Source organism: Mixophyes fleayi, chromosome 2 (assembly GCF_038048845.1).
Source record: "Mixophyes fleayi isolate aMixFle1 chromosome 2, aMixFle1.hap1, whole genome shotgun sequence".
Taxonomy (NCBI): Eukaryota; Metazoa; Chordata; class Amphibia; order Anura; family Limnodynastidae; genus Mixophyes; species Mixophyes fleayi.
This window is the reverse complement of record NC_134403.1, coordinates 71659007-71679007: the sequence shown is the minus strand read 5'-3', so window position 1 is coordinate 71679007 and position 20001 is coordinate 71659007. Positions and strand designations below refer to the sequence as shown.

Sequence of the window (20001 nt, the reverse complement as noted above, 5' to 3'; positions counted from 1 at the left end):
TTTAATGAGTAGCCAGCAGAGGGCGTGAGAGGATAGCTGAACTGCATAAGAAATTAAAAGAAACTGAAAATGTAATAACCTACCAGTTAAAATAACCGAGAATTTATTCAGAGTGCAAGGCTTTAAGTATTCTTAAAATATTGAAAAATAATGAGGCTACAGAACATGAAAAAAGAACAAAAACTCTCTTCAAAGACAGTTCTCTACTCCACAATACAGAGTCCTGCAAGCACAGGAGCTCTGGAGTATTTATTTGGTGTTTAAATATTTGCATATTCAATATTAGCTCTTCTTTCAGTATTACAAAAACAACAAGGTATTTCATTAGTTTCATTATTATCATTGTTACCAGATTCCACCTTACAAAGAGGGCATTTGTCATTTTAGTACCCACAGATTCTTCATCTCCTTAGAACATACCTCTTCTTGGTTCATGTGTGTGCTAGACAAGTGTCATCTTATGATCAACATGGAGACTTTGCTAATGATTATCAGTCCTAGCTGTATATTGAATATTTTATTATTAATGGTGTACACACCTTCAGAAATAAAGTAGGAAGGGCTATTTGTAGAAATATAAACGTTGTATTGTAAAGGTATCAGTGACGTAGCGGTGAGGGAAACAGCTGGTGGCACTGATATAAAGTGGGCACTGTCCTGTCACTAAGAGGCTGCCCACAAGTTTGCAGAGTTGAGTTAAGAGGGTGCTACTAGCCACCAGCTCACAGGGGGTCCACTGGTGCTCACTGTTCTCCTTCTCTCATTGTCCTGCATGTCTGTGTCACTCACAATGTCACACAGACATGCAGGTTGGATGTGTAACTGCTGTGCACTTGAATGAATCAGGCACACACATGATGTCATGAGAACACTGCGCATGTGATGTCATGGCCGAAACTAAGGTTGTGCGAGAGGGGCAGTCAGTCATCCAGTGCGCAAATATAGAGGGCGGAGCAGGGAATTAATATTTTACTTTCATTTAGTTTAAATTGAGGGTTTGGGGGTGTCAAATTTCCATCTTGCCCCAGTCGCTAACATTTCTTGCTATGGCTCTGCAGTGCGGGCACATGGTCCCCCCCGGGGACTATCTAACTTTGCCATGCCACTGATCCGTGCCTGGAGAATTTTGAAAGGGAGTGGAATGTACAGCATGACAGCAAAACCTGATTGGACAGCTCTTGCAGTTAAACTACTGGGCAGCAAATGTCCAACCCCCATTAAATCTCTAGCTACCAATGCTTACAAACTACAATGGTTGAGGTGGTAATTTGCTAAAGGCAAGGCATATGCATTTTTCTAATCAGGTTGTTTGTGTAAAATCTCAATTTACCCCTAAAGTCTAAGCTTCTTTCTCTATGAAAGTTTTCATAGAAAAATAAACCATTTGGTATCAAATATCACTATCACCTAAAATAACTGTTTTGTAACAAAGGTTAAATGAAAATAGATGCTAGTTACTTTAATTGAAAGACCCATTTGTAACAGAACACATTTGTAACAGTTTTAATAATGTACGCTTACCTCCTTCATTACACAAAGCCACATTTGTTACAGTAAATGAGGGTACACAGCTGCTGGCACAACACAAATTAAACTATTTGTTATTCTGGCTCTAATTAAGTAATAAAAAAGGGTCGAATTTCCAAATTGATGTAATTTCATGATCACTTAAAGGAAGTTACAGACTCTTAAATCTGCAAATTGGCATCTCTGCTGATTGTGTATTCAGTTTATTATTATGTCTGAGTAGTATGATGATGTGTTTGACCTTGATAACTGCAATTAGGGACATACATGCTGTGTATTTTCTAACTCCACAGGAAACAAACAGTAAAGTGGAGATTGACTATTCTTCAGTTTGCTACATATAGGCCAATCCTGTCACTGACTGAGTCACACCGTGTGTTTGGTCAGCATCCACTTGTGACCATATGCTATTAATTAGTACTAGTGTGCAGCCGGATCTGTCCTATTTGTGGTCAATATGGAAACAGATTCTGAGGTTCAGTGAATGGCCAGCATAACGTCTTACCTTATCAATGATAGTGTTAGTACACATAGTATTGGCAAATGGTTAACAAACATCTTTCCTTACTTTCTGATCTTAATGTTAATACCCATACCATAACTAAGACAGACAATCTAAATATTGATCAGTTGTCTAAGAGAATAATTTAAATAGATGTTATAACACATATACATATATATATATATATATATATATATATATATATACTGTATCTATAACATATATTAACATAAGACATTGAAAATCCCGCTCAAAAAGTGAAATAAAATCATAGGAAAACACTTTCAATCAATAACTTGAATATTTCAAAAAAAAGAAAAAACCCCAAAACCTTGAAGTCGAGATAAAGCCTGTTAGACCTCAGGGATGCGTGATAATTTAGGATTACATGACAATAATATTATATAGCACACAGGGGAAGTAATAGAACTGGAAATGGCTTACCACCATGCCTGTCCGCAGCAGAAAACAGTGCACCGTCTGTGTTACGTCTGCTGCATGGATCTGGTTATGGTAAGGATTCTTATACTTCCCATAGCCGCTCTCCAGGGAATCCAGAAAGCTCATTAGAAACGCAACAGGAATCTATGAGGACAGTTCACATATATGAAATATGGATATTCTGTAACCATCACCCAACAAATTGCTTAACAATAAATGTACAAAGCAGAACTAAGCACATCGGTGATATAAACAAGTCATGGTACCGTCCCATGTTACTGACATTGACAAACTAGTGATACCTACTGTGCCTAATTCCATCCGTACAAGCTCAGCTGGTAGTTGTCATAATGATCCCACTTAATGTGAGCTAAGAGGAGCCAAAGGCCTGCTCTAGGGGTATAAGTAGCTAACAGGTTACAGCTTGCACTGATCTTTATAGTGAATGCAGTGTCAGCAAACATTGATACATTCCCAAACACTTGAGGGACCCTGAACATCCTTGGTTGAAAACAATTGGTGAAGTGCCAGTGTAACTGAGATAAATGATCACTATTTAACAGCTATTCAGACTGGCTGTAACGCTGGTACACAGAAAGGCACAGTTGTACACATACCCTTAGACTGTGCAGCTAACGTTTGTGATACACCAGTGATTCCATTGATACTGATGCTGAGTTGTGGAACATAGGTCAGGCTGGACAAGCACCATGTGTACAAAAAAAAACTTAGAACATACTTCAATCAATTATTTAAATGGCACAAATTTTCACAGATCAGCCACAAAACTTTCCTTTAAATACACTGCTGTTTTAAATTTTGCCTGCAAAGTCACAGAATATCTTTCAAACATTTATCCCTAGATCTACCATATAATTGTACGTTTAAATCAGGACATGTTTGTGACAGGAAGGATGTCCTATGCCACCCTGTACATTGTTGCTAGGGACCGGCTGGGCATGCTTTGCCACCGTAACCTTTCTTTATCCCAAATCGCGCCCATCTATCCGCAGTAGGAGGGGCCTGCTACCACTAGGTTCCTTCACCGGCACCTAGGAACGCTTCCTTCAAGGTAACTCTCGCTGCTAGGGTACCTCCTTGCTCGATACCTAGGGTGGTACACCTGACCTCTTACTTCAGATCAAGGTTGCTGTGGATGGTTCACCCTGACCGATCACACTGGCCAGAGCTGCAGGTAGCGGGCAGAGGATTGGTACTGGATGCAGGGTTAGATTGGTCTACCCTGCCAGAAGGTAATCCAGCCCCCTGCCCCTCTCACCAACCCAGGAGCTTCTTGCAGCCTGCACATCGCTCAACCTGAAGGGGTTTAACATCTTTTTACATTGCTGCTAGCGGCACCACAGCGTCTGAGGTGTTATCATGAACGTTTACCATCAGGATATATAGTTTCCTCTAATCTTGCTTTTAACACAATTGAACTTGCAAAATTCACGTTAATCTGTGATTACTTGCATCCTGAGTCTTACACACATAGGAAGTCTACCAGCCAGTCTAATACCCCCCTCCCCTCGCACCCGTGCTTTCAGGCTCAACAAATATGTTGGTAATTCAGCTATTAAAAGGTCTAAAAGGTCTCCAGGCAGTTACAAAACCACATCCCCTCCACTTATATGCTTACTTGGGACTTCCTATAGAAAGGTTACAAAACCCAAACATGACATGCTGTCTCCGATATCAATACATTTACATACAAAACACATATCAATATAACAAATAAGTACATTTGCAACTATGCAAATTGGCACCTGCACCACTAATTGAAATACATTTCTACAATAAATTCTTTCTACGTGATCCAGCCACAATGTTTTTACATGCTATACATCATGTTCTTTGAAAGCTTTCTCTGGAAACTACAAATCTTGCTAAAGCTGTTAAAAAATTTATAGATAAGCTATAACCACAATTTCAGGCTGAAGGAAAATGGCAATTCATTCATTCATTCATTTTCTCTGCATCCATAAAATGAAAAATAAATGTCAGATTTTGTGAACACCATAAGCATCTATTTTGCCTGTCTGATCTGCCTGTCTGTCTGTAGGCTTATTCACTTCTTAATGCATTTTTGTGTGCAAATGCTTGAATGTGTAATACCCTACAAATCACAAGTATATTACTGTATGCACTCATTCAGAATAACACAGTTCCCCAAAGTGTCTCTGGGAAGGTAAATGCAAATTGCGTTGGCCATTTTGGAGTGGGTAAACTGCAACGAATGAACTAGAAGGTTCCAAGATTCTTGGGGAAAAGGGGAGGAGACAAAAACGGACTGTTAAGGATGAATGGAGGCTTTGGTGTGAAGTGTGCTTTGAATGCTATGAAGGCTGCCTGTGATAATGAAGGATCTTCCCACAAAGAGCCACTGAATGCTATTGCTTTGCCCTGAGAGATTATTTCAGCTAAAATTCTAAGACTTAAAAGCCAGCCCATAGGAAAGAACTAGCGTGCCAGTGCCTGTCAGATGTCAGCAGGACTCATATGAAGACAGATAAGTTTATTATGCATTTTCCTTTGCTATGTTCAAGTGATTGATACAAATGAAAAAACAAACTGTGTGATTAAAATCTCTGACCGGGACTGTAATATTGTTATTGAGAGATTATACTTCTGTCTGAAGGGAGAGTTTATTCCAGCCAAATCTGCTGTATTTAAAGTTACTTGCAAGCTGACGCAGTATGCCAGGGACATAGAGAGAAAAGTCATTTGTCACAAGAGTTTGTCTATATTGCATCAAAATTTTGATTCTAATGTGAAACTGCCTAAAATGGTTGTTGCAGAGTGAATTGCAAGATGTTTAACCCTACAGTTACTGGGAGAGAGCTGTTTATTCCATTAGACAGATTGCTAAGTGGACACTGAGTCCTTCAGACTGGAAATTGTTTATTCTGCAGAATTGCTGTTATTTCCGGAGCTCAGGAGTCATGCATGCTTCAAGTTGATTACTGATTTCACCTTGCACAAGTAAATAAGCTCCATGTGTCAGCTGAAACTTCACTTAAACCTATGGATTACAATATAACCCCTTGGGTTTTGTATATCGTAAAGTGACCCTAGTGTACAGTCATTTCATCTAACCTGAACTGGCTGGATTACTCCTTGCTGCATCTCTACGGCTTGTTGTGTCATAAGTATCATCTTTATAATTGCACTAAAAGAATGTGATTGATTGGTCTATATTATCTACTGCTGCAGCATTTAATGTAATAATCTGATTAACTCGTAGCAATCGCTTGTCTCCTAAAGTATCTATTCAGTGAAATCCTTTTCACTGAAGCACAGTGCCTAAATTTAAAGTTGGATATATTTATTCAGTGACCTATGTGGTGTGTTGATATATGTTTGCATATTGTTGAACCAAGATTCCTAAAATATTATTTATTTTGTGACAAGATGAACAACATTGCATGTTGATGGTATCATGGTATTACTTCACTACACTACCGCTACTTTTCTGCTCCAGTGGTAAAGCCTTATGCCACAAGCAAAGAGAATAAAGCCAAGAGTTTATGCAGTTTTAGCCCTGTGTTCCTTGTTTTATTCCAACACTATTGGTAGGACCTTAGCCTCTCTACCATACCACCGGGCCTGTAGAATCATCCTTTCACTACTTTTGGGGTGCCAACCATTCGCCCCATTACACATGTAAGCTCTGCTGTCAAATAACAGAACACTATGAGCCTGATTCATTGAGGAACGTAAATGTCAATATGTGCCAGTGAATGCAGTAACATCCAATTCATCTTCGAGCGCAAAGGACCCATATGGTAGCCTATGATTTCAGGGGTGGAACGGGTAGGGGAATGGGCGTATGCACGTAGTCAATGTACAACATGGGTGTACCAAGCTTGAGTGCACACAGCAGCGTCCGATTCAAGCTTTGGGCATCTCAAAGGTATGTGCTTTTCTGTCGTATCACTTGTACCATATACAGGTAAGGTGTTAGTGCCAATTACTATTGATGACAGTTGTGTATACATGCTTGAACATGTGTTTGCATTTTATGTACAGTAGAAATTAAGAACATCATGATAAATGTATTGGATGAAAAGAAATAGAGGAAGAAGGAGTTTTGTCATTAATGACTATATTATTAACTGGTGACAATCATTGAAAACTTCTTTTTTTCAGTGCATTGTTTTGGAACATTATATTCCACATATGCTCCGGACATATCCTGCAGTGCCTTGTCTGTTAGAGCAGAGCAGACCTAGACCCGTATTTAACAACAGACGTATATTTAAATCCACTACTAGTTGAATACAGATGTGCGTATGCCCGATTAATGTGTTCGTTTTGCGTGCCTTAATGAATCAGGTCCTATATGTCCCATAGACAAGTTTCTAAAAAAGCATAGCTGAAGCAAGTATTCGTCTATTCAGCAGCACTGTACAATCGTTAGCATGTAATTGTCATTTTGCATATTAGTTATGTAACTGCTGTGGCTTGTGAGCACATTGTATTCAGTTTCCATTGTATTGAGGAAAGCAACAATCATGCAAGCACATAAAGACGATGATCCATGAACACTAAAATATGACAGCCACTCACAAGTATTACTGGTGCTTTTAATGTGTTTATTTAATGGCGTACTTTAGGCAAATGACCTTCATACTGGCAGCTTAGAACACACATCACAACTGGTATTACATTGAGGGTGACAGATAATCAGCTGATTACATTTTACTATACAGTTGTTAGGAGAATATTTCTGGAAGTATACACAGGGAGGATTGTTGGACGATGGAATAAAGCAAAGTACATTTTTAGATTGCAACAGCAATGATGAAATGTGCAGGTTAAACATATATTGAGCACAGCTTTTTTTCCACTTCCTCTGTCAAAATATGCATCATTTGGCCCTCTCTCCCCCAGTAAAGGCCGTTTCAGAAGCCCTATTGGGTCAATCTTGTTACCACATAGCTACAAGGTAGTTAGCAGCTGATCAAGGTGGAAATGCCAGTCCTCTTTTAATACCACAAGTTTGGCAGCAGGAAGTGCAATCATTATACTGCATCACAGGGTCTTGCAATATATAATAGTATTTAAAGTCAGCTGCACACTAAAAACTCAGGGCCTGATTCATCAAGGCTTGTATCTGTTATTTTTGAAGGTATCGTATGCTAAATCACCCTGCTCATGCCCAGAAATGTGACATACACCAGTAAACGCAGCACTGTCCGCTCCTTCAGCTGCAAGTGCTTAAAAGACACTTACTTTAGGCTACAATTTCGGTGAGGAAATGGGGTGGGGAAGGAGCGGTTTACTGTAGTCAATGTACAGTAGGGCACGTGCCAAACTAGAGCGCACTCAGCCACGTCCGAATCAAACTCTGAGCGTCTCAAAGTTACTTGTTTTGCTGCCGTATCTCTTGCTCCAGCTACAGGACTAGTCTAAGTCCTGATCACTAGTGATGACAGCCTCGTATACCTGTTATAACGTGTGTCTGCAATCAGGCGCAACTGTAAAAATGTATTTTATGTTCAGTAGACATTAACAGCATTCTAGTAAATGTATTTCATAAAGGGAAAAACCCACCTGTTTTCTGTTTTTCTTTTACTGTTTGATTACTAATACCTTTATTTTTAACTAGTGGCATTAAATACATATGCATTTTTTTTTTCTGTGCATTCTTTGGCGAATTTATAATCCACATAGGCTTTGGACGTATCATGCAGTGTCTTGTCTAGTAGAGCACAGCAGATCTACACACAAATTCAATAGCGCACATATCTTAAGATCTGTGCCTTGATGAATTCTCTCATGCTCAGGCAAACTGCTCAGGCAAAGTTGGGCTCCTATAAGGTAAAAATGTTACCCAAGCAGAGCTTCTCACGGAAACCCTGCAAAACAAGTGGATAAGTGGCGTGGTCAGTGTATGTGATAGGGTTGTGGGGTGGTCCTGTAAGATTACTCTCATTTTATCTCAATAGTATAAAATGCTATCAGAAAATGAAATTCTGAAGTATGTGTTTTTCTTTAGTAGATCAATGGTTGAAAATAATAAATAATTTTACAAATTACCTTAAATCGACTGTTCAGGTTGTGTCTGGTCAGCAGTTCAAACACAATAGTTTTCAGGGCATGATCTTCACTTACTCTGTTCAACACAAACACGTCAAAGTCCCAGAGGTCCAAGTGCTACAGAAAATTGAGTGAAACAGGAAGGATCAGTGTAAGTATAAAAGGTTACTAGCATTATACAAACATTCCTAGTTTTCCAATTTATCCATCTTTGTTTCCTCATATATAACAAAACCTTAATCCTCTGAAATAAACTGACTTATTCTAGTCACACTAAAGATACTGATTTGAGTCTTGTGTGATTACAAGCTTGGGCATGACGATTTATTAGAACCATGTGCTGATTCACCTTCACCTTTGCTGACTGTAATTAGGTATTGAACCAATGACTAGTAAGTGTGTGTATTTTACCGGGACTGGACTGACTTTCTTGTAAATTTACTGAAAGCCAATAAGAATGTAGTGACATTTCCTTTTGTCAGTAAGAAAACACCAGAAGCTGGTAAAATGTGACTTTACCTGACACAGTTATCCTATACAAAGATGTATCAAACCAATGATTATAAAACACTGTAAGCTTTAGTATCTATTTCTTGACCTCCCTGATTCTGTATCTGTTGTGGATGATTCTTCTTTCACGCTTGTAGAAATGCTAACACTGTGCTTGTAACATGTCAGGAACAAACACAGGATTTGTAGAGGGGGGTTTCCACACCACGCCGCCAGTGGGCGTGACCAGCATGCATGGGGGCGTGGCTATAATTTTAGACAGTGCTTGGCTGCTCTCCAACTTTTCCTATCCCCATAATATACATGGGCAATGCTGCATGCACTACTGTTAGGTGCTCCCTTTTCAAGCAGATCCGTGTGAAGTGGGGGCAGGGTCCAGCCACCTCAATTATACAGTGCCCCAGGCTTGGAGGGGTTTCCAGGCACTAGGAAACCCCCCTTCGGTTTGCCTATGCATGTTGTCCATCAGTAAATTTGCATAAGGTTGTCAGTAAAATTATATACAAGGGTTAGCAATCCTGGTCAGAATGCTTATTTCTCTATATTTCAGACAACTTGTGAAGAGGAATAAACATGATTTGTGGCAACAGACACTTTAATATTTCGGTTAATTTGGTTCTCAGAAGTTTGCAAGATATGTAATATATAGAGAAAAAGTCAAGTCACTGATGTCCTGATTTTCTATTTTAAAACACGTGAGCTCTATCCATGACTAGAAGACCGTAAAACCCCATTTGATGATATCATAAAAAATGGAGGGAAGAGAAAGTTCTGAGACAAATTACCCGAACAGAGCATTCCTGTGACATAAGGACTGGGAAATATTGTCATAAATGTCAATATCATACAAAATTATATATGTGGTTTAGTTCCCAGTGGAGTTAGATATATGATGTAACAAATATATAAGAAACAATAATATACAAATATAGATAAATTACAGTTTTAACTTCACTTTGGAGTCTGTGCATTTACAAATTTAACAAGACCCCTTTGTAATTAAGGGTTTTCTACTTTTTGATAAATAGACCCCTTAATCTGGTTACATTCTAAGTAAACACATAAACTCACTACAGATACATGTTAATGATCCTGGCATACATTGTTTGCTATGCAAGCTGTTGCTGAAAGTCTTTAATAGTCATATTATTTTGCTTACACATAGTAGAGACAACCATCTTATAGCTTGAACCTGTGTGTTTGAGAATGCATCCTACTAATTCACTAGTGACACCACTGAAGCATAAGTAACAAAATAACTGCCTCCGCCATGTGTTCTCATTGAGAACTTTAGATCCTGAAATCAGAATTTACAGTATGCTTGCATTTACCATATATAAATGTCACACTTATAAGTAAAATGGGTATTTTATTTATAGTATAATAGTTTGAAGACCACCAATAATGGGTTTTCAGTAAGCAAAAAAAACACAGAATAAGTGACTTAAATAAATAATAAAGTCAGTGAAAAACGTGGAGAAAAGGGTTCTGGAGTAGGAGTTCCTGAAATTCTTGGCAGAATCCCTGAGATATTCATAAAACCTTATGGGCTAGATTTACTAAGCTGCGGGTTTGAAAAAGTGGGGATGTTGCCTATAGCAACCAATCAGATTCTAGCTGTTATTTTGTAGAAAGTACTAAATAAATGAAAGCTAGAATCTGATTGGTTGCTATAGGCAACATCCCCAATTTTTCAAACCCGCAGTTTAGTAAATCTAGCCCTATGTGTCTCAGAGCAAGAGAGATCCTAGGTACATAGTAGGACAAGCATTGTGTACTACACCTTTAAGCTATTAACAACAGCTGCAGAGTAATTTGGGCCGACTGCCGTGTACGTTCTTCGAAACATTCTGGAAAGAGAACACGGAAATAAATTGTGACATATTTTTTCTATTTTTATGTACAAAAGTAATGTATATAAACTGTACAAAACTTAAACAGAAGTACTGCAGGATAAAACACTTTTAAGTTCTTGCAATTCTTTTATGGCTCAATTTCAATGACATTGTCTAAGATAAATAACATTCTCTGATTCGTGAAAAAATAAATAATATGTTGCAGTGTTACAGGGTGTTTGTCTTATAACCATGTTTGGCAATCCACATGAAGTTGTGTACACTTATAAAATAACATTTTCTATTGCCACATAACCAAAAAATTCCAAACACGAATTTACAGCTAACAAAATACAATTCTCTTGTTTGTCTTTTTTAACACAGTGGTCTCACTGATTAAAGAAGGAGTAAAACTATTTTTGAATTAACTTAACATTTATGAAAGTGTGTGAATTAGTGAGGTAAATTACATACTTGAAATAAATGTGTGGAGTTTTTATATCCTCCCCATATTTGTGTGTATTTTCTCTGTGTGCTCTGATTTCCTCCAACACTACAAAGACATACCCCCCGGGGGCGGGGGTCAGGGGCAAGGGGTAAGGAATGTAGATTGTAAGCTCCGCTGGGGTAGCGACTGATATGAATGAGTAAAGTGCTTTGTAATAAGTAGGCACTATATAAATAATTGTTAATAGATAAAAGTGTTTATGCTTCACCAAATTCTATTTCTTTCAGTATTTTGCTTGTTCTATCCTTCAGATAAAGCTGCCATTTGTTTAGGGCAGAGCTTCTCTATCAAGCAGCAGTACACAGCCAGAACTCCAAGGTAACAGGAATGCTCTATACAAGCTGCTGATTGGTGGAATCATATATAAAGATAGGACTAGTGAATGACAGTTGACATGCAGTGCTTTGGCACTGTAGCTCTTTGTCCTGTATCCAAATCTGTTTTTGATGGAGGTAGGAAGAAATGAAACCTACTTTAACAGCTCTACAGTGAGTAGTTAGGGTAAGATTTAACAGAGCCATTTACATTCATGTTTCATACATGGCTTTTCTGTTCTATATTATTATTTAGACTCGATATATGAAAACACTAATTTGTTGTTCATAGTTTAGGTATATAAACAATGGTGCCCAAATGTATAAACACATTTACTACCTATCTATAAAAAAGTTGCTTCTTACACTGTGTTCTTTATTTGTATATGTAATTTAATAGTTATTGGCTGTGGGCATTTTTATGTTAAGTTAGTGTGTGGGTGCCTCCTGTTTCTACAGATTGTGCAACATGTAATGTGAATTAATACACTTGTCCAACAGCAAATGTTGCTAGTACTTAAATGTTGAAAACTATGAGTCTTCTGGAGAATAAAGACTTCTCTATGACAATTTGATGACAATACCTTTCCACGAAGATCCCTGCCTGTACAGCATGTACAATGCTCCGGAATCTGGGTTTTTCCTCAGACCGCCGACCGGTTGATCGTGTCTGCTGTGTGAATGTGGACGCCAACCAGTCCCTGACCTCAGAGGGGACAGAATCTGAACGAATTTCCGGCAATTCATCTTCTGTGTCTAGAATTTGTCTATAAAAAGAAAGTTCAGGGGTCATTATAGTGGAAAAAAAATCATGAAATAATAAATCAAAGTTAATATTCACTTTTCACATATGGTAGTAAAATATAAACTCCTCAGTAAGTTATAAACCAAGTGCTAAATGTTCAAATTATCCACTTCATAGGCAAACCGAGGGGCGGGTTTCCTAGTGTCTGAAACCCCCCTCCAAGCCTGGGGCACTGTATAATTGAGGTGGCTGGACCCTGCCCCAGCTTCACACGGCTCTAGTATATTATAGGGATAGGAAGAGTTGGAGAGCAGCCAAGCACTGTCTATAATTTTAACCACACCCCCATGCATGCTGGTCACGCCCACTGGTGGCGTGGTGTGGAAACCCCCCCTCTACAAATCCTGTGATTGATGATTAAAGAACATTTTACAGCTAATGACCCAGCTTCCTTTCTCAGAGATGCCGATTGCTGTATATGGTAATCAGTGACTTGTGCAAGTGATTAATGTGAAAGTCTCACCTTGTCTCGTCAATATATACTGCTTCCAGCAAGGAAGCTGTGTACTCTAAGTTCTTTTTCAGTTCCACAATGTTGACCTCTCCATTCTCTAGTTGTTTCACCATGTACTTGAGGCTGTAGATAAAGAAGAGACATGAGAGGTAATTACAAGTCTGAAAACCTAATTGGGATATATGAGCACCAGCAGTTCTCGTGATATACATTTGACTTGCAAATCATTTATCCATAAAGGACAAATGCAAGAAAATGTTCACCTTGTACAAATCTGTCCATGTACACGTCACATAAAATCTATTGCATGTACTTAGACCAGACTAATCCTCAGTCTTATGGCCCTAATCACCACACTGGATGATATTCAACATCACTTAGACAACTCAATGCCACTGAAACTTTAACTGCTTTAGAAGGAAAGTTCAAATGAAACTTTTCGTTTTATTCCTCACTTAGTAAATAAGCATGCAACAGCCCAAATGTATTACTTTTACTTAAAGTCCGAATCCAGAATATTTCTGAGAGTTCCAGCTCAGACCGAAGCACAGTAAATGGTTGATACTACAATGTACAGCTGATGTTCTTTATTAACACAAATAACCTATAAAACAACTTCATTGGATACAGTAAATTAAGTTGTTTTGTAGCCACGCTGTCTTGTGTCCATTCTCACCAACAGCAACTTATAATGTGGATTTAGTTACACTGTGTAATACAATTGTCAGGCTCTTCTGTCATATGTTGGAGCTCGTACACGGGGAGGGACGGACTAACCCACCAGATTACCAGGGAAATCTCCGGGGGACCCACTATCTGGGTGTTTCACCTCTTAACATAGAGGGATGAGTGTTCACCTGGGGCCCCCTAATTCACCAATGCCTTAGATACAGTGCTGTTGGGACAGTGCATGCACTGCAATGCCCAGGCACTCAGTAACTATAGTTGCTGAGCTCCTCCAATTGGGGTTCAGCGCACACTCCTCAATCATGTAAGGCTGAGTGCCAGAGAAGTATGTGCACAGTGCCTCGCTCCATGGGCCACCCTTACTGACTGTCGGGCATTATGTCATCATCACATGCCAACACTGTCCATGAGGAACTGCACTGAGAGGAGCAGTTAACAGAAATAGGAAGACAGAAGAAAAGAAGAGCATAGGAAGGTAAGTAGAATAGAATGGTGTTATAAGGGGCACAGCATAATGAGGGGAACAGTGTGATAAAGGAGGCACAGTGTGATAAGGGGCACAGTGTGATATAGGGTACAGTGTGATAACGGAGGCACAGTGTGATAAGGGGCTCACTGTAATGAGGGGCACAGTGTGATATAGAGCACAGGTGATAAGGGGCAAATTTCCCTGGTGGGGCTTTTATGCCCAGTCTAGTACTATACACAGGAGTTAATGCACTTTGACCTGATAAAATAAGTACATACTACTGTATGCTGCAAGGAAGCTTTCAGATAGTTTAGTCATTGATCTGTTAAAGCAAGGACATAGTATAATATTATTTCTATGCTTTTAGAAGGCGTTTATCAACAACTGTGTGTATGCGCCCCTTACACTGTTATGTTTTCATTTGAACTTAAGGATCTTATTGGTCAGTGTTATATACCTTCATAGTTGATTTAGCATTTCAATAACTCCTATGTTAATTATTTTAGTTATTTGTGTATATCAAGTTAATATCTACAGTTATTTTCATTATATTTTTTTATATTTTGTCACTGTATTTGTATATTACAGGAGGAATATCCTCTATTTAAAAAATGTATTTATTTTGCATTATTTAATAAATATTAAGTAAAATTTTGGTCTTATAAATGTAACATACAGACATTTGCTTTTGTGTAATATGTGCAATGGCCACACCGCCAGCTCTCTTAACTTTAAATGAAGTATTATACACACAGAGTAAACCACAGGCACCCAATGACCAAATAATCAAGACAAGTAGCAGAATTCCTGTACTAGCCACATCTCTCAGACATTGGATTGTATCTGATTTCCTGGGCAAACATAAATCACCTAAGTCATATTTTAGCTCATTTGATAAGCACCAATAAAAATAATCCGTTTTGCCCTGGAACCAAATAATTACAATTGATTATGCTCTACATACTATTAGTACACAGAGTGTGACAAGTCAGAATAGATGGTGGCACTTGCATCTTTTCTAATGGGCAGATTGACCAAGATGTGTAAGGGGTGATACTAGTAGCACGACAGTCACTTAGTAAGCCAACATGCTCACTACTTTGATGAAGGGGTATGGCCATCATCGAAATTGTGGCTGTACAAATGGCAGGTTATTTAATCTGTCTTTTCACATGGCAGTAATAAGACAAGAACAATACAGATGAAATTTGTGCAACAATTAAACAACAAAAATTAAGACAACACTTTTGAAAGAAGCACATATCTCCCTTTTAGCTAAACCAGTGGTTCCCAAACTTTCTCACTTCGAGGCACCCTTAGGGTCACCATCATTTTTTCAAGGCACCCCTGAGTCCAAATAATTATGTGTAGTCACGATTTTTAAGTAGTTGGGTCAAAATAATGTAATAAGTATTTAGGTCAGGACAGAAATACTTATTAAGTTGGTTGCAAAATAATACACATAAATCCAAGGAAAATTGTTAAAAAAACAATTATATTTATTTCAAAAGAACAATTTACAGCACTCATTAACAGGAATATGATCAAAGAAAATAAAACAACAATATGTACAAAAATGTGCATAGTTATTAAGGAATGTTATAAAAATACCAAACTTATTATTACTTATTATTGGGATGTGTGTGCCTGTTGTGCACTACACAACTTTTAGAACCTTGGAATCAGCTTGGACACTACCACCCTTATTTCCTGTTCCGCATTAATTTTTGAACGGTACTTGCTTTTTATTACAGCAGCAGCCGAAAACCCAGCTTCACACAGATATGTGGTTGCAAATGGAACAAGGATTCACTATGCTTTAGCACTTAGCACTGGATATTCATCTTTAATGGATATCCAAAGCTCTTCAAGTCCCATGCTGCTAAATTTTACTTTTAAAGACTTGTCACAAGAGAGCTCAATGAGTTTTTCTTCTTCTATAGAATAAATTCAGATGGGGCCTTAGTACTGAATGGGTCTTGGATCAATACAAGTTTCTCCATATTCTCTGGAAAATATTTTTCAAACCAATCGCTGAGCTTTCTTAGCTGCTGCTCATAAACTGAGTTCATGTGTCAAGTAAACATCATTGGATGTAACTAGCTGATGCAACAGGGAGAAACAGTCATTGTAACTATCTTCATTTAATTTTCTTTTCCGTCTAAGCAGTTTTTTTCCTAAAAGCTGATACCTTCTCAGAAAGTTTAAGAATGTGTGTTACTTCCCTGTAGTGAGAGATTCAATGCTTTCAGTTTGTCAAAGAGATCACACAGATATGCTAATTTGGGCAAAAAGTCAGTATCCAAGTAATTATTGGCACACTCATGTGCTTCTTCTTCCAGATAGGAGGAAAGTTCCTGCCATAATTCAAAGACACTGGAAAGTACATTGCCACGGGAGAGCCATCACGAGTAATACAACAAAGATGTGTGCTCAGAACACATATCCTCACACATTTTTTTGAAAAACCTTTCCTTCTGTGGCCGAGTTTTGATGAAGTTCACCACTTCAACACGCTTTCCATGACTGCATTCAGTGGAGGACTCAGTTGCTTTGATGCAAGGGCTTCCCAGTGGATAATGCAGTGGGTCCACAGTGCACCAGGAGCTTTGGTTCTTATGAGTGTCTGCAATCCTCCATAACAGCCAGACATAGAGCGACCACCATCAGTACAGACACCAAAGCACTTTCTCCAGTCTAAGTTGTTTTCACTCATAAAAGTGTCAAGGATCTGAAACAAGCCTTGTGCCTTTATACCTGCAGTGATACTTTAACAAAATAGAAGGTCTAACCCAATATTGTCAAGATCCACAAAGCGTGTAGCAAATCAAATGAGCATCCTTGTTACTGTCTGTTGCCTCAACTAGTTATAGTGCAAGAAAATAATTCTGAAGCAATCACAAAAAATAATTATTATTAGTTCAAGTCAAATCCTGTGTAGCTAATATACGAGAAGTAAAATTGTGCTTCTAAGAAGCAACACCACAAAAATAGCATGAACAGTGCAATAGTGTCACCACAGTAGTGCTGTATATTGTTATGTGCGTATTGTCGCTAACCAATAACGATTGTCGAACCTCGATTTGTGTTTCCAAAGCACAAAGATTTATTCGCAAATAGTAGAATAAATATGCTCAAGCGAAGTAATAGTAAATACAGCCGTTACTTATCGCAGGCGCTCTGGATCCAGTGCAGTCATTCAATCCTGAAGTCTGGGGACAAGATGTCTGCACTCTGGATCACAAGCTGCTGCTTATATACACAATCACATACAGTAATACAATGAAGATGGAATAGCTTGCATCTATTGGTCCAGGTCTCAGGAAGCTCCAAGGGGTCGTCATCATTGGCCAGTTCATACAAAGGAATCCAAAGGAGGGGGTCATCTCAGCAGGGGGTATGCTCTGCTCTTCCCGCCAAGATTCCTTAGTCTTAAGTAGATCATAACTCCCTATCATTCATAACTTGCGTATGCACTCTGCGATTCCCTCGCAGAGTGAACCAAACAGTAGGATATGTGACAAGGTTCATTATGATACCACTCATGATGTTATTCCTTCAACCCATTCCGTGTATTTCACTAATATGCATGTAACTCTGATAGAACATATAAATACTACTATATTTCTAAATAACTGACTATGTGTTGCAACTACCATTAATGTGTACTATTTTATAAGTAAGCGTGTTTGTGCGAATGTATGGTAAAATACCGATTACTGTTGCTGCCACGTGTAGTGGATGCGCTCGCCCTTTCACGCCGTAGCGTGCCCTTGTACGCCGTAGCGTACCGTACGCATCTTTTTAGACAAAGACAACCAAGTTTGCTAGACTTTAATTAAAATGACTTTATCCAATTTGCTGACTTCGACAATATGTACAAAGTATATCCCCTACTGATGGCTCTCCTCCGTCTGCAACAGCTACTGGTCAACTAAATTAACAAGCGCCTGATGATACCTATCTCTTATTCACCCCTTCAACATGTCTCTCTCTACTGGCATATTTCCATCCTACTTTACACATGCGCTCATCTCACCAATTCTAAAGAAACCATTTCTCGATGCAGCCTCTCTCTCCAACTACCACCCTATTTCTCTCCTCCCCTTTGCCTCCAAACTACTTGAGCGACTACAACGCCTGTCTTACTTTCTCTCCTCTCATTCCATTCTCGACTTTCTGCATTCAGGCTTTTGCCCCCAACATTTCACTGAAACTGCTCTCACAAAAGTGACCAATGATATACTTACTGCAAAATCTAATGGTAATTTCTCCATACTCATTCTCCTGGACCTCTCTGCTGCATTTAATACTGTTGATCACTCTCCTCTCCTACACACCATTCACTTCATTAGCCTTCGTGACACAGTCCTTTCCTGGTTCACGTCCTACCTATTGAACCGCTCCTTTAGTGTTTCTACCTCTGGCACATCCTCCCCTCCACTGCCACTATCTGTTGAGGTCCCACAAGACTCTGTTCTTGGCCCTTTACTTTTATCATTGTACACCTCCTCTCTTGGGGCACTTATTTGCTCATTCGGCCTCCAATACCATCTCTACGCTGATGACACCCAAATCTATATCTCTTCCAATGACCTCTCTCCTGCTATACTATTATCTTGTGTAACCAACTATCTTTCTGCTATCTCCACACGGATGTCCCAACACTACCTAAAGCTCAAAATGTCCAAAACAGAGCTTATTATCTTCCCTCCAGCCAGAGTCACCACCTGCCCTCAAAACTCCCTCTCTGTCAATAACACCACAATTTCCTCAGTCTCCCAAGCCAGTTGCCTTGGTGTCAAACTTGACTCCACCCTCTGCTTCATTCCTCAAATCCAGACTCTCTCCCAGACCTGTTGACTCCACCTTATTAGCATTGCCAGGATACCCCCATTTCTTATTCAACTTGCTAACAAAACTCTTATTCATTCTCTCCTCATTTCCCGTCTTTACTATTGCAACCTCCTGCTATCTGGCATTCCTGACACCCATATATCCACACTTCAATCCAAAATGTATTTTTCTTTGCACTTCTATGAAAAATGAGCAGAGATTTTTACCGTAATTGCCGGCAACATGGGTGGCGTGATGTCCACGTGCCAGATCGCCGCCAATTGAATTCCCCCCATAGTATCATCAATTGGGGATGGAAGTAAACAATCATTCTGCATCTTCTTTACGAATAAAGCTTTAAGAGCCCAAATATGATCATGTGTAATTCCACTTTGTATACATCTCCCATAATGCCTAGCAAAGCCAGCTGAGCTTCTTGTACTAGCATGTAGGCGTCATATAATGACTACTACTCCTGCATAGCACCAAGAGATAACACAGCATTGTAGACAATATTTATTTCTTCCCTTCAGTCCCTGCAGCAGTGGATATTACAATTCACAGATACACAAACACAAGTCATGTAATCCAGAAGCCAATGTATTTACCAGTGTGTTTTGGCCTGATAGAGGTAAGGGCCTGATTATCCAATAGGCTGACTAGGCCACAGCCTAGGGTGTGAGATGCACAATTTCTGGAAACAAACTGAATTTAATTTTAAAATATAAGAGAAGAAATAGTTCTCCAAAGTAAAAAGAAAATATGAATGAAACATATAGTAAGATTTTAATCTTGATGTATTCTCATAGTAAATTCCAACAAGACATACTTGTGCAAAGGGAAGAGGAAAGACATGGATGGGGACAGCACAGATGTGACAGCCCCATCCACAACTTCACAGAAGCGCTCGTTCAGCCTTCACTCTATTATACAGTTGCGTATGTTAATGAAAACTAAATTAGATTCCTCTGACCCCAAGTGGAGCTGGGTTTTGAGGAAGTTTAGGTAGACATATTTTAAATTAAGGACAAGTTCGTTTTTACCTATTGCACGCTAGCCCAGTGTGAAAGG

At 38.9% G+C, this 20001-nt stretch overlaps 1 protein-coding gene across 5 annotated transcripts in view; it reads right to left on the bottom strand.

The window, feature by feature from the left end:
• PDE1B (phosphodiesterase 1B) overlaps window positions 1-20001 on the bottom strand; it is a 301797-nt gene that overhangs the window by 41944 nt on the left and 239852 nt on the right. For all 5 annotated transcript variants that reach the window (XM_075199244.1, XM_075199243.1, XM_075199246.1 and 2 more), the window contains 5 exons: window positions 12948-13061; window positions 12264-12446; window positions 10806-10872; window positions 8513-8629; window positions 2474-2614 (listed from right to left, as the gene is read on the bottom strand). In XM_075199244.1, the coding sequence (XP_075055345.1) occupies window positions 2474-2614; window positions 8513-8629; window positions 10806-10872; window positions 12264-12446; window positions 12948-13061 (622 nt within the window). The remainder of the gene's footprint in view (window positions 1-2473; window positions 2615-8512; window positions 8630-10805; window positions 10873-12263; window positions 12447-12947; window positions 13062-20001) is intronic.